This window comes from Mustela lutreola, chromosome 10, assembly GCF_030435805.1.
Source record: "Mustela lutreola isolate mMusLut2 chromosome 10, mMusLut2.pri, whole genome shotgun sequence".
In the NCBI taxonomy this organism is placed as follows: Eukaryota; Metazoa; Chordata; class Mammalia; order Carnivora; family Mustelidae; genus Mustela; species Mustela lutreola.
The window spans coordinates 108967003-108986394 of record NC_081299.1 but is presented as its reverse complement, the minus strand read 5'-3'; the positions used below and the strand labels follow the sequence as shown (position 1 = coordinate 108986394).

The 19392-nt window shown below is 43.4% G+C and overlaps 1 protein-coding gene across 5 annotated transcripts in view; it reads left to right on the top strand.

Annotated features, from left to right (window-relative positions):
- PIP5K1A (phosphatidylinositol-4-phosphate 5-kinase type 1 alpha) overlaps positions 1-19392 on the top strand; it is a 37562-nt gene that overhangs the window by 15441 nt on the left and 2729 nt on the right. For 2 of the 5 annotated variants that reach the window (XM_059135048.1, XM_059135049.1), the window contains exons 3-14: positions 5369-5400; positions 6945-7025; positions 8658-8788; positions 9234-9351; positions 9528-9680; positions 10857-11156; positions 13579-13784; positions 14790-14873; positions 15917-15965; positions 16171-16255; positions 17321-17467; positions 17664-17793. In XM_059135048.1, the coding sequence (XP_058991031.1) occupies positions 5369-5400; positions 6945-7025; positions 8658-8788; positions 9234-9351; positions 9528-9680; positions 10857-11156; positions 13579-13784; positions 14790-14873; positions 15917-15965; positions 16171-16255; positions 17321-17467; positions 17664-17793 (1516 nt within the window). The remainder of the gene's footprint in view (positions 1-5368; positions 5401-6944; positions 7026-8657; positions 8789-9233; positions 9352-9527; positions 9681-10856; positions 11157-13578; positions 13785-14789; positions 14874-15916; positions 15966-16170; positions 16256-17320; positions 17468-17663; positions 17794-19392) is intronic. The other 3 variants (XM_059135050.1, XM_059135052.1, XM_059135053.1) reach the window with 2 other exon arrangements.

Genomic DNA, 19392 nt, shown 5'->3' with positions numbered 1-19392 from the left:
ATATATATGGATCATGGATATAGATTATAATATATCCTGATCAGAGAATTTTTTTGCAAAGATGCTAGAAAACCAACTTGCTGCTGAACAATATTCTGGTCTTTTCTTTTTCTTTCTTTCTTTTTTTAAAGATTATTTATTTGAGGCATTAGGGAGAGGGGAGGGGCAGACAGAGAGGGAGAAGCAGGCTCCCCGCTGAACAGAGAGCCCAAGCCACCCTGGGCTCAGTCCCAGGATCCGGGGGTCATGACCTGAGCCCAAGGCAGAGATTTAACCCACTGAGCCACCCAGTCAGCCCCAACAGTATTCTGGTCTTATGCATAGGGAGGAATCTCATTTCCCTTGAACATTGGCTGGCTGGCATGACCAAGCCCAGTGTGCCCATGCTGAGTTGGTCTTCTAGTCTTTTCTTTCTCTCTTCTCCCCCAACCCCAACTTCTTCTCCTGCCTTCTGTTCTTCCTCCTCCTTCTGTACTAATAGGAGAGAAAGGTTGATTATGAGGTGAATAGGTACAATGTTATTGACTCTTCAGTCTCATGGACTTCTCCAGTAGAGAGTTTCTCATTAGCAGAGACTTGGACCAAGTGGTCCAGCCTTAGCAGATGGTATCTTGTTCCTTAAAATGTCACTCTGTTCTTCATTGGGTTTCTGGACCACCTGGGTGTTAACAGCAACATTGGTAAAACTATAGGTATTTTTTCTCTTCCCTTCCATTCTTCTGTGATAGGTTAGAGGTCTGATTTGTGCCCCAGGAATAAAACTTCAGGCAAGGGGGCACCTGGGTGGCTCAGTGGATTAAGCCGCTGCCTTCGGCTCAGGTCATGATCTCAGTGTCCTGGGATCGAGCCCCGCATCGGGCTCTTTGCTCAGCGGGAGCCTGCTTCTCTCTCTCTCTCTGCCTGACTCTCCGCCGACTTGTGATCTCTCTGTCAAATAAATAAATAAAATCTTTTAAAAAAAAAAAAACCTTCAGGCAAGGAAGAGAGTAATAAGTCTTAGGTCTTTGTTCTCCTCCTCCTCCTGTGTTACTTGTTCTGATGATCATTATATTTTTTTAAAGATTTTATTTAGAGAGGAAGAGTTGTGAGCAGGGGAAGGGTCAGAGGGAGACCAAATCTCAGGCAGACTCTGTGCTGAGCAGGGAGCCCTATGCAGGGCTGTCACAACCCTGAGATCATGATCTGAGCAGACATCAAGAGTCGGAGGCTTATGGGACACATGGGTGGCTCATTCCGTTAAGTGTCTGCCTTTGGCTCAGGTCATGATCCCAGGATCCTGGGATTGAGTCCCACGTCGGGCTCCCTGCTCAGTGGGAAACCTGCTTCTCCCTCTGCCTGTTCTTCCTGCCACTTGCCCTGCTTCCCTTCTACCGAGTGAGGTCCTCTCACCCTGGTTCTGGGTACTTGCAAGACCATAGCAGCTCTAGAGCTACCTGTTGTGGGATAAAACTAGGAAAGGTAGCAAGGTAGAGCTTTTCAGGGAAGTATAGGAATTTCTTAATAACTCTTGTGCTTTGAAATCATTTAACTGCCTTTTTTACCCTCCATTGATAAGAATGTCAAAGAGGTTGGGATGTTGGCCCTTCTTGGTTCTTCCAGATCCTTCCAGACTTTTTCCTCAGTGGTAAAAAAGGAAGGGCTAGGTCAAGCATTGATTAAGGAGTCCAGAATCAGTGTTTGTCTTCTCAACTGAAAGTACACTGATTTTCCTTTTGGCTAAGATCAAGTGGAGAATCAGTGATTCTGTAGTTTGCATGTGTGCAGTTGCAGGAGGGTGTGGTGGAGGAGTTTGGGAGGAGCCAAGTAATTTGAGATGCTAATTAAAATTCCTTGAAAGTCTAGGTAATTGAGCATTAAACCTTGCTGTGAGCCCAATTTTGCTTTTGCTTTAGAAATCACACAGAAAGAATACATTTGTATAGGACTTTATGGTCCATTTGATTTAGCTTATCTCATCTAATCTTTACATAAGTGGTTTTTTGTTTTTGTTTTAGTTTTTGTTTTTTTGTTTGTTTTTTTTAGATTTTGTTTATTGAGAGAAAGAGAGTGAGAGAGCACAAGTGGAGGGGAACAGAGGGAGAGGGAGAAACAGACCTCCATCTCAGGATGCTGGGATCATGACCAGAGCTGAAGGCAGATGCTTAATAGACTGAGCTACTCAGGCATCCACAAGATTTTTTTTTTTTTATATGATGCCATGTGGGGCTTGAACTGACAACCTTGAGATCAAGACTTGAACTGAGATAAAGAGTTTGATGCTCAACTGACTGAGCTATCCAGGAGCCGCTACATAAAGCCATTTTTTAAGATTTTATTTATTTGACAGAGGAGAGAGAGAGAGGAGCCCAAGCAGGCAGAGCAGCAGGCAGAGAGAGAATTGGCTCCCTGCTGAGCAGAGAGCCCAATGTGGCTCAGGACTAAGGACTCTGGGATCCCAGAACTCTGGGATCATGACCTGAGCCGAAGGCAGACACTTAGTGACTGAGCCACTCAGGCACCCCAAGCCTTCTTTTTTTTTTTTTCTTTTTTTCTTTTCTTTTTCAATTTTATTTATTTATTTTTATTTGTTACTTATTATTATTATTTTTTAAGATTTTATTTACTTATTTGACAGAGATCACCAGTAGGCAGAGAGGCAGTAGAGAGAGAGGGGGAAGCAGGCTCCCCGCTGAGCAGAGAGCCCGATGCAGGGCTCGATCCCAGGACCCTGAGATCATGACCTGAGCCGAAGACAAAGGCTTAACCCACTGAGCCACCCAGGCGCCCCTATTTATTTATTTATTTTCAAAGATTTTATTTATCCATTTGACAGAGATCACAAGTAGGCAGAGAAGCAGGCAGAGAGAGGAGAAAGCAGGCTCCCTGCTGAGCAGAGATTCCCAACCCGGGCTCCATCCTAGGACCCTGGGATCATGGCCTGAATTGAAGGCAGAGGCTTTAAGCCACTGAGCCCACCCAGGCACCCCACTGAGCCATCCAGGTGCCCCATCTTTTCTTTTCTTTTTTATTTTATTTTATTTTATTTTTTTTTAAATATTTTATTTATTTATTTGACAGAGAGAAATCACAAGTACACTGAGAGGCAGGCAGAGAGAGAAGGAAGCAGGCTCCCTGCTGAGCAGAGAGCCTGATGTGGGACTCGATCCCAGGACCCTGAGATCATGACCTGAGCCGAAGGCAGCGGCTTAACCCACTGAGCCACCCAGGTGCCCCTTTTCTTTTCTTTTTTAAAAGATTTTACTTATTTACTTATTTATTTGAGAGAGAGCACACGAGCAAGGAGGAGAGGTTGGAGGGAGAAGGAGAAGCAGACTTCCTAATGAGTAGGGAACCCGACTCAGGACTCCATTCCAGGACACTTAGTGACTGAGCCACCCAGGCACCCCCATAAGGTTTCTAATACAGGTTCATTGTTTTAGTTAAGCATAGAGAACAATTTGTCTGATCTAATAGGGATTTGAACCCAAGTCTTCTGATTTTTAAATAGCTCAGCATATTGACTCCTGGCTAAAAGCTTATAAGATATAAAAGGTTAGACCTTGGGGTGCCTGGGTAGCTTAGTCGGTTAAGTATCTGCCTTCAGCTGAAGTCATCATCTCAGGGTCCTGGGATCAAGCCCAGCTTCAGGCTCTCTGCTCAGCCCGAAGCCTGCTTCCCCCCCTCTCCCTCTGCCTGCCTCTCTGCCTACTTGTGCTCTCTCTCTCTATCAAATAAATAAATAAAATCTTAAAAAAAAAAAAGGTTGGGCCTTTTCTTCTTTGTTGATGGACATCTTAAATTTTATAATAAGTCAGTAGCAGTTTTATTCATAAGTCAGAGTTATCCTTACTGTTCCTCGGAAGCTTTAGCTTGGGGTTCCAATACTAATTTATTTTGTCTTTTACCCAGATGAAATTGATGTGATTAAAGATGAAGCATCTATAAAGGGTGTAGGTAATGGGGCTTTTCTGGTTTTCCAGTTTTCTGGGTCATTTTATGTAGCAGATCTTCCTAACAGCTAGATGACATTTCCATTGCCTCCTATTTCGGGAAGAAGAATGAAAACCATCTGTTCCCCATTTTTTGCCACCCTGACTCACTATGGGGAAGGAAGTTTTGCTGCTCTGCTTACTGGTAACAGAAGTATGTGGTCTGTGGCCTCTGTACGACTAAGGCTATTATCATAACCTTTCCTCTGAGCCCAGCTATATTCTGAAATTCTCAGGGCCCTTGATTATTTGCCTTAAACAATGATAATTAGAGCTTCACCTTGTTGCCCTTAATCCCATGTGTTGCTGCCTCATTAGTCCTTAAACATACACTGGAACCTGGGATCGTCCTGCTCAGGTGTTATTGCAGATCCATCCCATTAGGCTCCTCTTTTTAATTTTCTTTAATATGGCTAATCATTATTCCCTTTGAATTTGTTAGAATTAGATTATAGGTCTGTATCAGTAGTCTTTGTATATGAAGGGCAATATTTTCCAGTATAAATGGGGGTAGCTTGGGGGGTAGGGGGAACGACACAACAGTCTGTCTTCCTGAGTGTTCATGTGTCTCCAGTGTGATCATCAATGAAGGTTATGGGGATGACAAACCCTTAAAAACTGATTTAACCTTTCAGAGTAGATTTTCTATAGATAGGTTCTTTTAGTCATTTTGTAAACATGTTCTTAAAATCTTTCCTAAATTTAAATGGATAAAAGTAATAATACTTACGAGATTGAACTACACAATTATCTTACACATCTGCACTGATGTGTAAGATATTTGGTAAGTAAAACTCACTTTAGTAAGTAAATGCTAACAAATTCCTATTGAGTTGCAGCAGAAATCAAAATGAGGTAGGGATGCAGAATCATTATTTCAACATTGTGTTTTCTTATCCTTAACTGCCTTATCTTTATAGATCAACTCTTTACCTTTCTCTGAAATAATAAGTAGAGGAGTAAAGCACCACAGATATACTCCAGAAGTTCTTACCCTTTTAGCTCTACGGGAAGAATTATTAATTAAGCCCTAGACTCTCCAGTGAGTCTTATGTATCTCTTATGCCCTTTCTCTTTCAGCCATGGTATCAGATGAGACGCTTTTATCCTGATGGTGAAGTGTATCAAGAACAGATATATTTCCTGGAGAACTGACTAAGAAAAGGGACTAGAACAAGAATGGAGTATGCATAAGGGCTCTATGAGTATGGAAGAAAAGGAAGGGATATTTAAAATCCCTATCCAAAAGGATTTAGTATCACAGAGCAAGAGGCAGGAGCTCATTGTCAGGTTTAGTTGGACTCAAACCCCAATTGTTTCAGTGTGCTTGATAGAAATTATGGGCCCTAGTGTGTGTGTGTGTACACTTCTGATTGTGGTTTTGTTTATTCTTTTGACAGCATCAGGAATCAAGAGATCCATGCCGTCTGAGGTGAGTTTGATACTGATACATATTTCTGAAACTTTAATTCTGGAATAGAAGGATACCTGTTTATGACATCTTTATTTTCTCCCTACTTGAATCTTGGAAGCTAGATAGGATTTTTACATCTCTTTGGTAAACTAGAGATTAAACAGCTACTTTCGTTGTAGTTTATTATAGATAGTAATAATAGCTCGCATTGATTGAGCATTTTTTTTAATGTATCAAAGGTAGTGTACCGAAGAGTTAAATAATTTATCTAAGCATCCTTTATTCTTATTTAATCTGGTAAACACTCCTGTGAGCTAAGTACCGTTGCTATCCATGTTTTATAGATAAATAGAGTGAGGATTAGAGGTTCTACAATTGGCCCAAGGTCACACAATTAATAAGTCTGGGATTAAAACCCCCATAGTTCGTCACTAAAGCCTACTCTTTGGTTTTGCTGTTACTGCTTCCTGGTTGCATAGCTTCAGTGAATTTGAAGAACTTCTTTTAACCATACAGATGCTGTTAATTTCCTGAGTTTCTCTTTTCTGTGCAGAATATCTTCCATTTACTTAACTTTCTTCCTATTCAGTATTCCCCAAACCTCTTATTTCTTCCCTCTCTCCTGGGTTTTGTGACTGGATTTCAGAGTGCAGACCCCCTTTGGCCTGAGATTTTAGGTTTTTCTCTTAGAATCTCTTCCAAGATCTTTGAAATGATATACTGAGGGTTTTCTGATAGTAAGGGCCTTAGAAAGAAGAGTAGACTTGAATATCAGGCCCTAAGATCATGACACCCTATTTACACTGGCTTTTTTGCCTCTGGCTTATTAACTTAATGAGTACTAACATCACGAAGAATACCTTTGCGTCTTTTGTGTTTCATCTTGATGTGGGAAATAGCCTTCTAAATTCTGCTGTACTGGTATTACTCCTTCCTTATTTTAGGGTCTATCCTGTGGGTGGAAAACAAAGCCATATCATGTTCCCAGGAGTCTCTTCAAGGCACTGAGGGCTCCTATCTCAGAGGAGTTATCTTATTGCCTCAGCTTTTTAATTCCTAAGCTTGCAGTACTTGCATTTGTGAGTGGCTAGATCATTTTTACTGGTGAATGCACTTTGAGCAGGTAGTTTCATGTCAGGTTGAAAGTTACAGGGGTAGAGGTTTCTGAAAGAAAGCTGGTGAAAAAAGATGGAGGTCTGTGGAACTACGTTTAACCTGCCTTTTGTGAACTAAGGTTTGTTCTTTTTCCTGGAGCAGCTGTTTCATAGTTCTCTTGTCTCTACTTTTCCTTAATGTCACTCATTTTTTTATGTCCCCCCCCCCTTTTTTTTTCTCTAGGATCAAAAGTGAAATATGTGTCCCTTGGAATTTTCTGTGTCCTTTTAGCCAGTTAATTCATTTGGAAACAATACTAAAACTGTGTGGGTCTTGTGAAGATTTTACAAAATATTTGTAACGTAGAATGGGTGGGTTGAGTGTTCAGTTTGTTTTAATGTATCACAGTAGCTATATGGTGTTATTAAATGGGGATCATATGCTAATTTTGATTCTTCTTTTTCCAGGTTCCTTATGCCTCTGGCATGCCCATCAAGAAAATAGGCCACCGAGGTGTTGATTCCTCAGGAGAGACGACGTATAAAAAGGTATGTCTGGGTGGAACACTCATTTTAGTCCAGGAAGGGATAGTTCTGTCCCGTTGGTTTTATTCTCCACATTTTGTCTCATTTCTTGATATCCTAAGCCTTTGCACAAGAGCTATCATACAACTTGGACTTTAGAGTTTGCTTTCAGTTCTGGACCACTTTGGGAGGTGCTCAGGCTTCCCAAGGACAGTGTTCAACCTTTCCCTTGAGTGTTTATACCTTGTTTGATACAGTGTATGTAGATATCTTGGAGTTCCTGGAGTTCTGGCCCATGTAAATTTTTCTTGTGGGTGTTCTCTGTCTTTATTGCATTGTCAGGTACCTGACCAGCTCTGGGAATGGGCTTGAGGCCCTTGTCAATCCAGCAGTTACTTATTGAGCTCTACTTATGTGCTGAACATTGAGACAAAAAGATGAGTTTCTAGGCTAATTCAAAATCTAGTTATATATATATATGTATGTGTATGTGTGTGTGTATATGTATAAAATTTGGGGGGCAGAGGGTAATCTCTAACAGGACACCTGGCTGGCTTAGTCAGTAGAGCATGCAGTTCTTGATCTCAAGGTCATGAATTTGAGCCCCACATTGGGCATGGAGCCTACTTAAAGTAAATTAATTTCTGACCCTAACATGGGGCTCAAACTCATGACCCTGAGATCCAAGAGTCACATGCTTTTTACTGACTGAGCCAGGCAGGTACCACTCTAGTTAACATTTTAGTGCCTAATGAAGACTAAGTAGAAATACAAGTAATTTAATACTTGGTAAGAGTCGGGGATAAGGGAAATCATTTAGAACAAAACTGTCCAGTAGAACTTTCTACGGTGATTGAAATGTGCTATAATCTGTGTCCTCCAGTAGTAGCCACTAGTCATACTTGAATGTGGCTGGTAAGACTGAAAAGGCAGATTTTCAGTTTTTATTTTAATGAACTTAAGTAGCTGTCTCTGGCCAGTGGTAAGTGTTTGGATCTAGATGATTTGATATTTTCCCATGGGATTATAAGAGTGAGGTTCTTGAATTCATTGCTTTTGACTATAGTGTGGTCATTTTAAATCTAAACACTTCTTTCAGAAATAATTAGAGTCTTTCAGGCTTTCTCTTCAATTAGGAACTTTTTTTGCCAGCCTGTCATCCTTGGGACATGAGTCAGGCTCTGCCTTAAAGGACTGAAGCTTCTGTAGCCAGGTAGTCCATCGGAATATCAGTCCGTATTTTAGTTACAGTCAATATTTCATGAATAAAATGTTTGGAGAGCCCCAGACATTCTGCACACAGGAATCTTTGAAGTGAGATTTAAAATTTTTCTCTCAGTACAACATATCTTCCAAATGTTGATGTGGCTTGTGGCTTCCAGCTATAAATTTGGAGAAGTAGGAACACCTTGCCTAGCTCAGGCTGACTCAGTCCTGCCTTTGCTACTGTGTATTTTCATATCCTTGCAACCTTTAGCAGGCTTAACTGCCATGTAAAGCAAGAGGATGGAGGAATTGGACTGCCACCGCTTAGTCTGAAGTACCAGAAGTGCTATTTGCTTTTGAGTGCTTCTTCTGGCTCTTCTCTCCTGAGTTTTTATTGTTCTGATCAGATTTAATACTAGAAACTTCCCTATTTTCTCTTCTGTTTCTCAGACAACCTCATCTGCCTTGAAAGGTGCCATCCAGTTAGGCATTACTCACACTGTGGGAAGCCTGAGTACCAAACCAGAGCGTGATGTCCTCATGCAAGACTTCTATGTTGTGGAGAGTATCTTCTTCCCCAGGTACAAAGTTTAATGTTCAGGGGAATGTCCTGGGAAGTGTGGCTTTTTCATATCAACCTCAGGCCAGTTTTGGGGGTTCAGGTCTAATTTAGGCATGTGCCCAATGTCCAGTCCTTAACTTGATCTTGGGGTGATAAAGGAATAGGAATAGAGATTTTAGAGAGCAGATGGTGTCCTTTGAATGCTTCCATAAGCCTCCGGCCTGTGGAGTGAGCCCTAAAAAGCAATTCAGTGCACTGGGTAGGGGCAGTCTGACTCCCTGTGCCATGTCTTAATCCCCATGTTGTGGCTTTGTCCCACTAAGTAACGACTCATCTAATCCCTCTCTTTCTCTCAAAAGGGGTATATTGGCCTGCTTCTGGGTTACTTTGAGTGTCTGCCCAGGGTGGACTTCCCGGGTGACAGGGATTGGTAAATTACAGCTTTTTCTTTTTTAACCCTACAGTGAAGGGAGCAACTTGACCCCTGCTCATCACTACAATGACTTTCGGTTCAAGACCTATGCACCTGTTGCCTTCCGTTACTTTCGGGAGTTATTTGGTATCCGGCCTGATGATTACTTGGTAAGCCCTCGTTCCCAGGACTCTATGACTCCAGTATCAGAGGCCTCCTCCTAAAGGAAGACCCTTTCTCCAGTCTTGCTCTAATATACCTTTAGAACAGAATTGCATCTGTACTTAATTTCTGGTCGGACAGGCCCTGGTATTTCTGAACTTACTTTCTTCTTCCTGGGCCCCAGTACTCTCTTTGCAGTGAGCCGCTGATTGAACTCTGCAACTCTGGAGCTAGTGGTTCCCTCTTCTATGTGTCCAGCGATGATGAATTCATTATTAAAACGGTTCAGCATAAAGAAGCGGAGTTTCTGCAGAAGCTGCTTCCAGGATACTACATGGTGAGGGAAGAGGAGCACTGGCCACCTCTGCTGCCCATTCCACTCCTAGACAAGGCTGGGGGGCTCTCTTGGGACACCTGCGTGGCTCAGTCAGTTAAGCATCTGCCTTATGCTCGGGTCATGGTCCAAAGGTCCTGGGATCAAGCCCTGTGTAAGGTTTTCTGCTCAGCGAGGAGCCTGCTTCTCCCTCTCCCTGCCCCCTGCTTGTGCTCTCTCTAAAATAAGTAAATAAAATCTTTAAAAAAGGCTTGGAGACTCTCTTAATAAGGGCAACACAAAGTCAGCATTTCTGTCTTAAAAGATGTAGTTTGTTTTGGGGCTTTTTGCCCCATCTCTTTTGCCTCTCTGGGGCTAAAGGGTTTTTTATGTCTTTTTTTTTTTTTTTTTTTTTTTAAGATTTTATTTATTTATTTATTTATTTATTTATTTTTAAAAGATTTTATTTATTTGAGGGAGATAACGAGAGAGAAAGAGCACACAAGTAGGAGCAGTGGCAGAAGGAGAGGGAGAAGCACACTCCCTGAAGAGCCCCACGTAGGGCTCCATCCTAGGACCCTGGGATCATGACCTGAGCTGAAGGCAGGCACTTAAATGACTGAGCCACTCGGGGACCCCATCTGTCTTATTTTAAGTGTTATTTGACTTAGACCATCCTACCCAGAGTTGAAATTCAGTGATAATTTTGTTTTCTGTTCTTAATCCACCTGCTACACTAGGGAATAAAGTTACTTCTACTCCATCTGAACTCTGAGTGACTGCTCTCAGAGCTTCTGGAGAAGTTAGTTTTGCTTTGCATCACAGCCACAAGAATATACTATACCAAGGGCTTAGAGTTAAGACTTTTTCAACATGATCTTTTCTTAAGCCTCTCTAAAAGAATACCCATCATATATTAAGTATCCTGACTGATTACTGTATTGGACAGTCTGTGGCTCCATTAGTTAAGCATCTGCCTTCGACTTAAGTCATAATCTTTTCATCCTTGGTGGCGATCCAATCACTGAGGTAGATGAATTGGGAAATTGTAAACAAATTTGATGTGGGCTTATGGACAGATAGATTGTACCTGAATCCCATATAGCAGACAAAGGAAAGAGAGTGGCAACTTTTACCCTTGAGTTTCACTGAAAATCGTCTGACTTGTTCTCCTGCTTCTTTTTACTTTTGTGCTCTCAGAACCTCAACCAGAATCCTCGCACTTTGCTGCCTAAATTCTATGGACTGTACTGTGTGCAGGCAGGTGGTAAGAACATTCGAATTGTGGTGATGAACAATCTCTTACCACGGTCGGTCAAGATGCACATGAAATATGACCTCAAGGGCTCAACCTACAAACGGCGGGCTTCCCAAAAAGAGCGAGAGAAGCCTCTCCCCACCTTTAAAGACCTGGACTTCTTACAAGATATTCCAGATGGTCTTTTTTTGGATGCTGACATGTACAGTGCTCTGTGTAAGACCCTACAGCGTGACTGTTTGGTGAGTTTATTATATTTCCTTCCCTGTCAAATACCAGAAATCTCAGCCACTAAAACAGCTTATTGTTCTTAAGGTTCAAATCAGTGCAAGATGGGACTCAGTTCCTTAGCTCCATATGTCCCAGACTTCATTTAAAATAACTTTTGCATTAAGTTATTGCTGAGCCTTTACATTTTTGTGTTCTGTTATCCTCCCCGACCTGGCTTCATTTTCTTTACCTCTCCTAGGCCTCATAATCCTACAGTCTCCTTATTTTCATACCAGTACCATCATTCCTCAGATCTTGGTCCTGCCTGCCAGATTCAGATTTATGTCTTGGAACCTGAGTGCTGCTGAAGGAAATCACACACCTGTGTCTATTCCACCAGCATCTCTACAGGTTGATGCTATCTGGCCTATTGTTCACCACTCCACCTCCTGTTCCTCTCAGCACAGATGTCACATGATTGCAGCCTACAAACCATTTTCTGACTGCTATCCCCCAGCCTTGTTTCTAAGCAGACTACCCCTCTATTGTATTACATACTATCCATTTGTCCTGCCCCCATCTCCAGTTTATAAACATGTCTACGCTTACCCATCTTTAATCTCCTTTCTGCCCAATGTGATGGCTTCTTACAGGTCACTTTTTCAGAACTGTTTCTTTAGGGTTCTGTTTCACATCTTGCTTCCTTTCCCTTCCCTGGCTTCAGCCTCTATCAGCTGTTTTCTTTCTGGATGTAAGCCAACTTTTATCTCTTCCATCTTAAGGTTAGGAGGATTTTTTTCTTTCTTCTACTACTTTTTTTTTTTTTTTAAGATTTTTATTTATTTGTCAGAGAGATCACAAGTAGGCAGAGAGGCAGGTGGAGGGGGGAAGCAGGTTCCCTGCTGAGCAGAGAGCCTGATGTGGGGCTCAATCCCAGGATCATGACCTGAGCTGAATGCAGAGGCTTAACCCACTGAGCCACCAGGTGCCCTGAGAACAGAAACTCTTGAGTATCTTTGTATCCCTGTGAACAGGCACAATGCCTGCATGTGGTAGGGCTTCAGGAAATACTGACCTGAATCAAAGCTGGTCATATAAAGTCCTGCAACAGATTCACTCCATCTACTGACCTGAATCAAAGCTGGTCATATAAAGTCCTGCAACAGATTCACTCCATCATGAAATGTACTTTGACCAGACTGTCCTTGTGGATTTTTTTTTTTTTAAAGATTTTATTTATTTATTTGACAGAGATCACAAGTAGGCAGAAAGGCAGGCAGAGAAGGGGAAGCAGGCTCCCCGCTGAGCAGAGAGCCCGATGCGGGGCTCGATCCCAGGACCCTGGGATCATGACCTGAGCCGAAGGTAGAGGCTTCTAACCCACTGAGCTACCCAGGCGTCCCTACTTGTGGATTCTTAACAGCACAAATATGTATTCCACATTCTCTTGAATACAGGGCTCTTTTCACAAAGAGATACAAGGAAGGAACAAGCAAAGAGGGTGTTGTGGGCTAGGCAGTGGCCTAATATATATTTACTCAAATAGAAGAAAGCTGAGGGGATAGAAATAATGAGTGACTAGAGGAGGTTAATCTGTTCTTCCCCAGGGAGTAGGAGGAGCAAAGGATAAGCCTATAGTTAACCCTGAAATTCAAGAATAATTGAATCTTGGGGCACCTGGCTGGCTCAGTTGGGGGAACGCGCACCTCTTGATCTTGTGGTTTTGAGTTTGAGCCCCATGTTGGGTGTTGAAATTACTTGAAAATAAAATCTTTAGGGGCCCTTGGGTGGCACAGTCAGTTGAGCATCCAGCTCTTGGTTTTGGCTCTGCCCCTCTCCCTCCCCCTCCCTGTGTGCCTCTCTCTCACTCTGTCTCTCTGTATCTGAAATCTTGAAAAAAAATAATATCTTAAAAAGAAAAAAAATGAGGGCACCTGGGTGGCTCAGTTGGTTAAGCGACTGAACCAAAGGTGGTTCAGGCCATGAACCCGGAGTCCCAAGATCTAGTCCCACATCTCACTCCTTGCTCAGTGGGGAGTCTGCTCCTCCCTCTGACCCCTCCCTGTCTCATGCTCTCTCTTCCTCTCCCTCTCTTTCTCAAATAAATAAAATCTTTCTAAAAAGTTTAAAAAAAAAAAAAAAAAAAAAAAAGATGGGGCGCCTGGGTGGCTCAGTGGGTTAAAGCCTCTGCCTTCGGCTCGGGTCATGATACCAGGGTTCTGGGATCGAGCCCCACATCGGGCTCTCTGCTCAGGGGGGACCTGCTTCCTCCTCTTTCTCTGCCTGCCTCTCTGTCTACTGTGATCTCTGTCAAATAAATAAATAAAGTATTTGGGGGGAAAAAAAGATTAAAAAAAAATAAAAGAATAATTGAATCAGGAAAGCTGTGAGATCCTAAAAAAAATCTTCATACTTCTCAAGGCTCAGAATGTGTTTTTTTTCCCCTTCCTTTAGGTGCTGCAGAGCTTTAAGATAATGGACTATAGCCTCTTGATGTCAATCCATAACATAGATCATGCACAGAGAGAGCCCTTAGGCAGTGAAGTGCAATCCTCAGCTGACACTCGCAGACCAGCCCCCCAAAAGGCTCTCTATTCCACGGCTATGGAATCTATCCAGGGCGAGGCTCGGCGAGGTGGCACCATGGAGACTGATGACCAGTGAGTGGGCTCAGGGGCAACAGGGTGGAGAACATAGAGTCATGGTATTTTTTTCTTGAAGAAAGGATGCAGCTCCTGGAATAAGAATAACCCCGACTCAGCATTTAAGCTGATAGCATTAACACTTACAAAACTGTAGAACTTAAGAATGTAAAAGGAAAAGAAGAGGTCTTAAGTTGGGGATCTGTAGTACATCTGGGAAGGAGAGCTATTTAAAGTTAAAACACCTTTCAAGAAGAATATACTCAGAGCCTTAGACACACGTCAGCCTATTCTATTAGAACTTCACCAGAAGTAATTTACTATAGGCCGCTTTATGGAAGGCGCCTTTCTCACCATGATGGATCTATCTATCAAGGAAGTATATTTACTGAAGCATCAGAAATGTCTTGTAAGTGGTTTTATTTTGTTTTGTTTTGTTTTAATATTTCATTTATTTATTTGTCAGGAAGAGAGAGAGAGAGAGCACACAAGCAGGCAGAGAAGAGAGGCTGGCAGAGGCAGAGAGAGGCAGAGAGAGAAGCAGGCTCCCTGCCGAGCAAGGAGCTCTATCCCAGGACTCTGGGATCATGACCTGAATGGAAGGCAGTGACTTAACCCACTGAGCCACCCAGGCATCCCAGTGGTTTTATTTTTAATGTATCCTTTACTGAACCTCAAGAAGAGTGTCCTAGTGGTGTGAGTTAAAATATCAAAGTACTGAGGAAGTGCAGAGTTACCTGAGCGTTTTCAGTGTTGCTGAGTAGGGGTGACTTTAGATTCTCTTTGGTAGAATTGGGGTCGGAGAGCAGACGAGTGAGACTTAGAGAGAAAGAGGTTATAATTCATACTCCAGAGTGGCTCTTGGGGTTGGAGGAAGGTTTTCACTCTTCCCCAGCTTATGAAAGATGGGGCAGTTATGTTTAGGTCTCAGTTCCCTATCCTGATCTGACTCGAGGTGAGGAGAAGCCATCATGTGCCAGGCCAGGGGTTTTCTTACTGTTTTCTTCTTGTCTTCTGGAACAGTATGGGTGGCATCCCTGCCCGCAACAGTAAAGGGGAAAGGCTGCTGCTTTATATTGGGATCATTGACATTCTCCAGTCTTACAGGTGAGGAGCATATGGATCCCAAATGAGGGGACAGAGTGTTTGCAGATAACCATTCACATTTCTCCTTTAGCTGGGTTTGTCACTAAATTCTTCCTGAAACAGGAACACAGCGGGTTGGATTCTAGTGGCTTACCTCCTTGGGTTTCAGATGGTAGTTTATTTCCTTGATTTTGCCTGTCTCCCTGGCTTCGTTACCCTGCCACCATCCAAAACATAACATATACCTCTGTGGAGAACTGAGTCAGTCCTCAGAAGCACCGGGGTAGAACACACCATCTGTCTGGCTCTTTGTGAAAAACTTGTGAGATGAATCATACTCCACATTGGGGTACTGCTGGAAACATGTTCCTCTTTTCCTTGGAGGAAAAACCAGAGGATCACTGTGTCTTGTGCTATTAACCTATGGAACTGAGGCAGTGAAGTGACAAGGAGAATTTGGAAATGCTAGGTCCCAGTGTTATCCCTTTAAACAGGTTTTTATTTATTATTATTTTTTTAATTTATTTATTTGACAGACAGATCACAAGTAAGCAGAGAGGCAGGCAGAGAGAGAGAGGAGGGAGCAGGCTCCCCGCTGAGCAGAGAGCCCGATGCGGGGCTCGATCCCAGGACCCTGGGATCATGACCTGAGCCGAAGGCAGAGGCTTTAACCCACTGAGCCACCCAGGCGTCCCTTTAAACAGGTTTCAACTACTAGTGAAGACTGGACAGACCTTGGTTTACTATTTCACAGTATTATCATCCGGTTTTAACTCATGTATTCCAGGCATGCTCATCTGTCCCTTCACTGTTCCTTTTGTGACAAATGTTCTTATCCCTGACTTGCCAGGGACATACTAAGTTCCCTTTTTCAATAGGGGAGGTAATGAACTTCCCTAGAAACAGCTTTGATCGCTGTCCTGAACAAGTACTACTGTGTCTGTTCTTTGGAAAGCATGTGTAATAGAGGGAGTGCTTTCTCAGCTTCTTTTAACTTCATAAAAGAGAAAACTGTCATTCATTTAAAAACTTGGTGACTGTGCGATACACATTTTTCTTGGCAGGTTTGTTAAGAAGTTGGAGCACTCTTGGAAAGCCCTGGTACACGATGGGGTGAGTAACAGTTTGCTAGTGGCTCTCCTCCTGGCTCCTTCAGTTGTGATTGACGCCCTTGATTTCTTCTTTCTTACTTCATTTGTGGGTTCTGCCCTTCTGTTAGGGTTTCAGCCTAGAGGAAAATAGCCCTTGGACTAAATAGCGATCCTCTTGCCGGGCCTTCCCCCTCTTTAACTCTGCAGCCATCTCTTCTGCTCTGTAGGACACCGTATCAGTGCATCGCCCAGGCTTCTATGCTGAACGGTTCCAGCGCTTCATGTGCAACACAGTGTTCAAGAAGATACCCCGTAAGTGGCTTCTACCAGATGACCCCCCAATGACTCCCTTACTCCAGGAGATGGGTGGGCAAGACACCTCTGTCAGGGAACTGCCAAAGCCTCTTCTGCTCCACCCACATCCCATGAGAGCTGCTGCCCGTCTTTATGTCAGTCACTCTGTCTGTCCCAGTGGTTTCCGAGTTGCTGCTTTTCCCCTGGCTCTCCCTTCGTGTGTCATTGAGGTGAGGGGCATTTCTGGGAAAATTGGTGGGATTGGGGCGGGGTGGGGGGTAGGGAGTGGCATTGTGGGAGCAGGATCCATGCCATAGGCTGAGATAAAGCCAGACTTCTAGACAGAGATAGGCAAGCATATTACCAGTCTTCTGTTTTCTCTTCATATCCCCAGGGCCAAGGAATTCTCAGACTAGGATCAAAGGGTTGGAGAAGCATTTACTGATTGTACTTAGCAGTCATTCTTACTCTCTTCCCTCAACTTTCTTGGTTGGAAAGTGCCAGTATTCTTCTTTTCCAGCCTTCCAGTGCTGCTGCCATTGGCAGATTTCCAACTCCTTCTTCCTGTCTCCTCATTATAGGCCTCAGTTGTTCCTCAGTGTGGCAGAGAGGACTTAGGCATGCCAGACAGTATTAAAAAACATGGGAAAATTCCTTCAAAGTCTTTTCAAAGTGGCATATAAGCAAGTGTAAAGTACCATGGTGCTGTGTGCGTGAATGCTACAAGCACGCAGAGTGAAAGGGTCATCTTCATCAGCTTGAGCTGGAGGATATTGTTAAAGAACAAGGGAGTGACAGAATGGAAGACACCTCATCGGGTGGAAGCAAGCCATGGAGGTTGTGTGTAGTGGGGGCAAGATATGTATGTGTCTGCTTTCCTCTAGGTTCTCTGCTTTCCAGAGTGAGGTGAACTGAGATGCACACCCTTTCTAGTTCATAGAGCCTGTCTTTGTTGACATTAGTCCTTCTTCCCGCTTTGCAGAGCACCTTTGGGTCTGTGTTGGGGATGCTGGCAATTTGTATGTGTCTCAGTGATGGTTTCTCGGGTGGGTGCTAAGTAGGCTTTCTCTTTGCCTTTTGAAGTGAAACCCTCTCCTTCCAAAAAGTTTCGGTCTGGCTCATCTTTCTCTCGGCGAGCAGGCCCCAGCGGCAACTCCTGCATTACTTACCAGACATCGGTCTCTGGGGAGCACAAGGCACAAGTGACAACCAAGGCGGAAGTGGAGCCAGGTCAGCGCCAGGGCTGGGGTTCCCATGTGATTGGGGACTCCCTCCCTCCCTCTGAGCCCTAGATTATCTGCCTAGAACCTCTCCTCCCCATTCATATCCAGGAAAAGCCAAGTTACACTTTTTTCCCTCTGTTTTCCCCCACCCCGTTTTGTTTTCTTTTTTATTTATTGATTTTCTTCCCTTTTCTTTTTTCCAGGCGTCCACTTCGGTCGTCCTGATGTTTTACCTCAGACTCCACCTTTGGAGAAAATCAGTGAGGTCTCGACTCTTCCTGACCCCTATTTCTCACCTGTAGTTGGAGAGACTTTGCAAATGCAAACTACAAGGTTGGTTCCTTGACCCCTTTCTTCATGTTCTCCTTTCATCCTCTCTCTTCAGGTCTTTGGGAACCTCCATAATTTTTGTTTTTTCGAGAGATCATTATCTTTTGCTCTTTACTAGATTTTTCTGGGTTTACTTTCCTTTAGTTCCAAAGTTCCAACCAATCTTTACTGACTTCAAGGAGTGTGTCAACATCTCTGCATCTTTAAGGGGTATGCAAACTATTCTGATAGAATGTGCCCCAACTAACCCTTTATCTCCTGGTGAGTTAGGTGAGAATTCTCAGCTTACTTTGTAAGCCTGGAAAAAGATTCCTGGGCAGGGAAGAAAATGAACAGTGAGTCTTGTAAAAGGATGCATCCTAAAGGTTGTGGTTTAATTTTGTTAGGTGGTGTGTTGATTATCTAGTGCATCATAATAAATTAACCCAAAACTTAGTGGATTAAAATAACAAACACATATCATAGCTTCTGTGGGTTGAGAATGTGGATACAGCTTAGCTGGGTCCTCTGGCTCAAGGTCTTCCATGAGGTGTTGGCCAGGGGCTCCCATCTCGTCTGAAGGCTCAACTGAGAGGCTTCACTTCTAAGCTCCTTTATATGCTTGTTGGCAGGGTTCAGTTCCTTGTGGGTTGCTGGACAGAGGGCCTTAGTTCCTTGCTGGCAGTTGGCTGGGGGCCTCCCATGGTTTTTTGCAACATGAGCCTCTCCTTAGGACAACTCAGAACATTGCAACTGGCCTCCCTCAGAGCGAGCAAGTAAAAGTGCATGCACCTATCCAGAAGCCATAATCTTTTTGTGACCTAATCTCAAAATTGACCACCTATCACCTGCACTGCATTCTAGTCACTAATTCTAGCCCACACTCACAAGGAAGGGATTATACAAAGCTGTGAATACCAGGAAGCAGAACTCATAGAAAAGCGACCTTTCGCAGTCCATCTTCTGGCCCCCAATGCTTCCTGTCCTTCCTGTGCGAAATGCATTCATTTGCTCCAGTGGTCTTCAGAAGTCTGATCCCATTACAGCAGCAGCTCAAATTCCAGAATTTTGTCATCTGAATTAGGTCTAGGTTTGGAGGAGCTCCCCAGGTACTGTTCCTTGAGTATAGTTGCTCTCAGTCTTTGGACCTGTGAAACTAGAGACAGCTGTTTTCTCCCTATACACCCAGCAGACAGTGGTGAGGCAGTAAGTAGATAACACTGAACACATTCCTGTACAAAGAGAAGAGTGAAGGAGGCACAGAGGAGTCACTGGTGCATAGCTAGTCCAAAATCCAGCAATTGTTGAGTTTCTTTGATCAGGCGAAATACAGGGAAAAGGCTTGGGAGTAATTCTCCCATTACTCTTTACTCCACTCTTTGACCTCTTGGTTTTGCTTTCTGGGTCTTCCTTTTTCATGAAAGCCAGAATGTTGTTTGCAGCTAGTAGTTTTCTCAGCCTGCTTCCTATTTTGGCGTCCAGCAGTTCTTAATTTTATACTGTGTATGCCCCTTTCAGTCCAAGCTGTGAATGTTTCTGCTGTTATAATGCCCTCAAAGATTTTGTGGTCCTTCTGTGAGTCTCAATAAGATTCAGTCCCCTAGACAAAAGCCACACCCACAG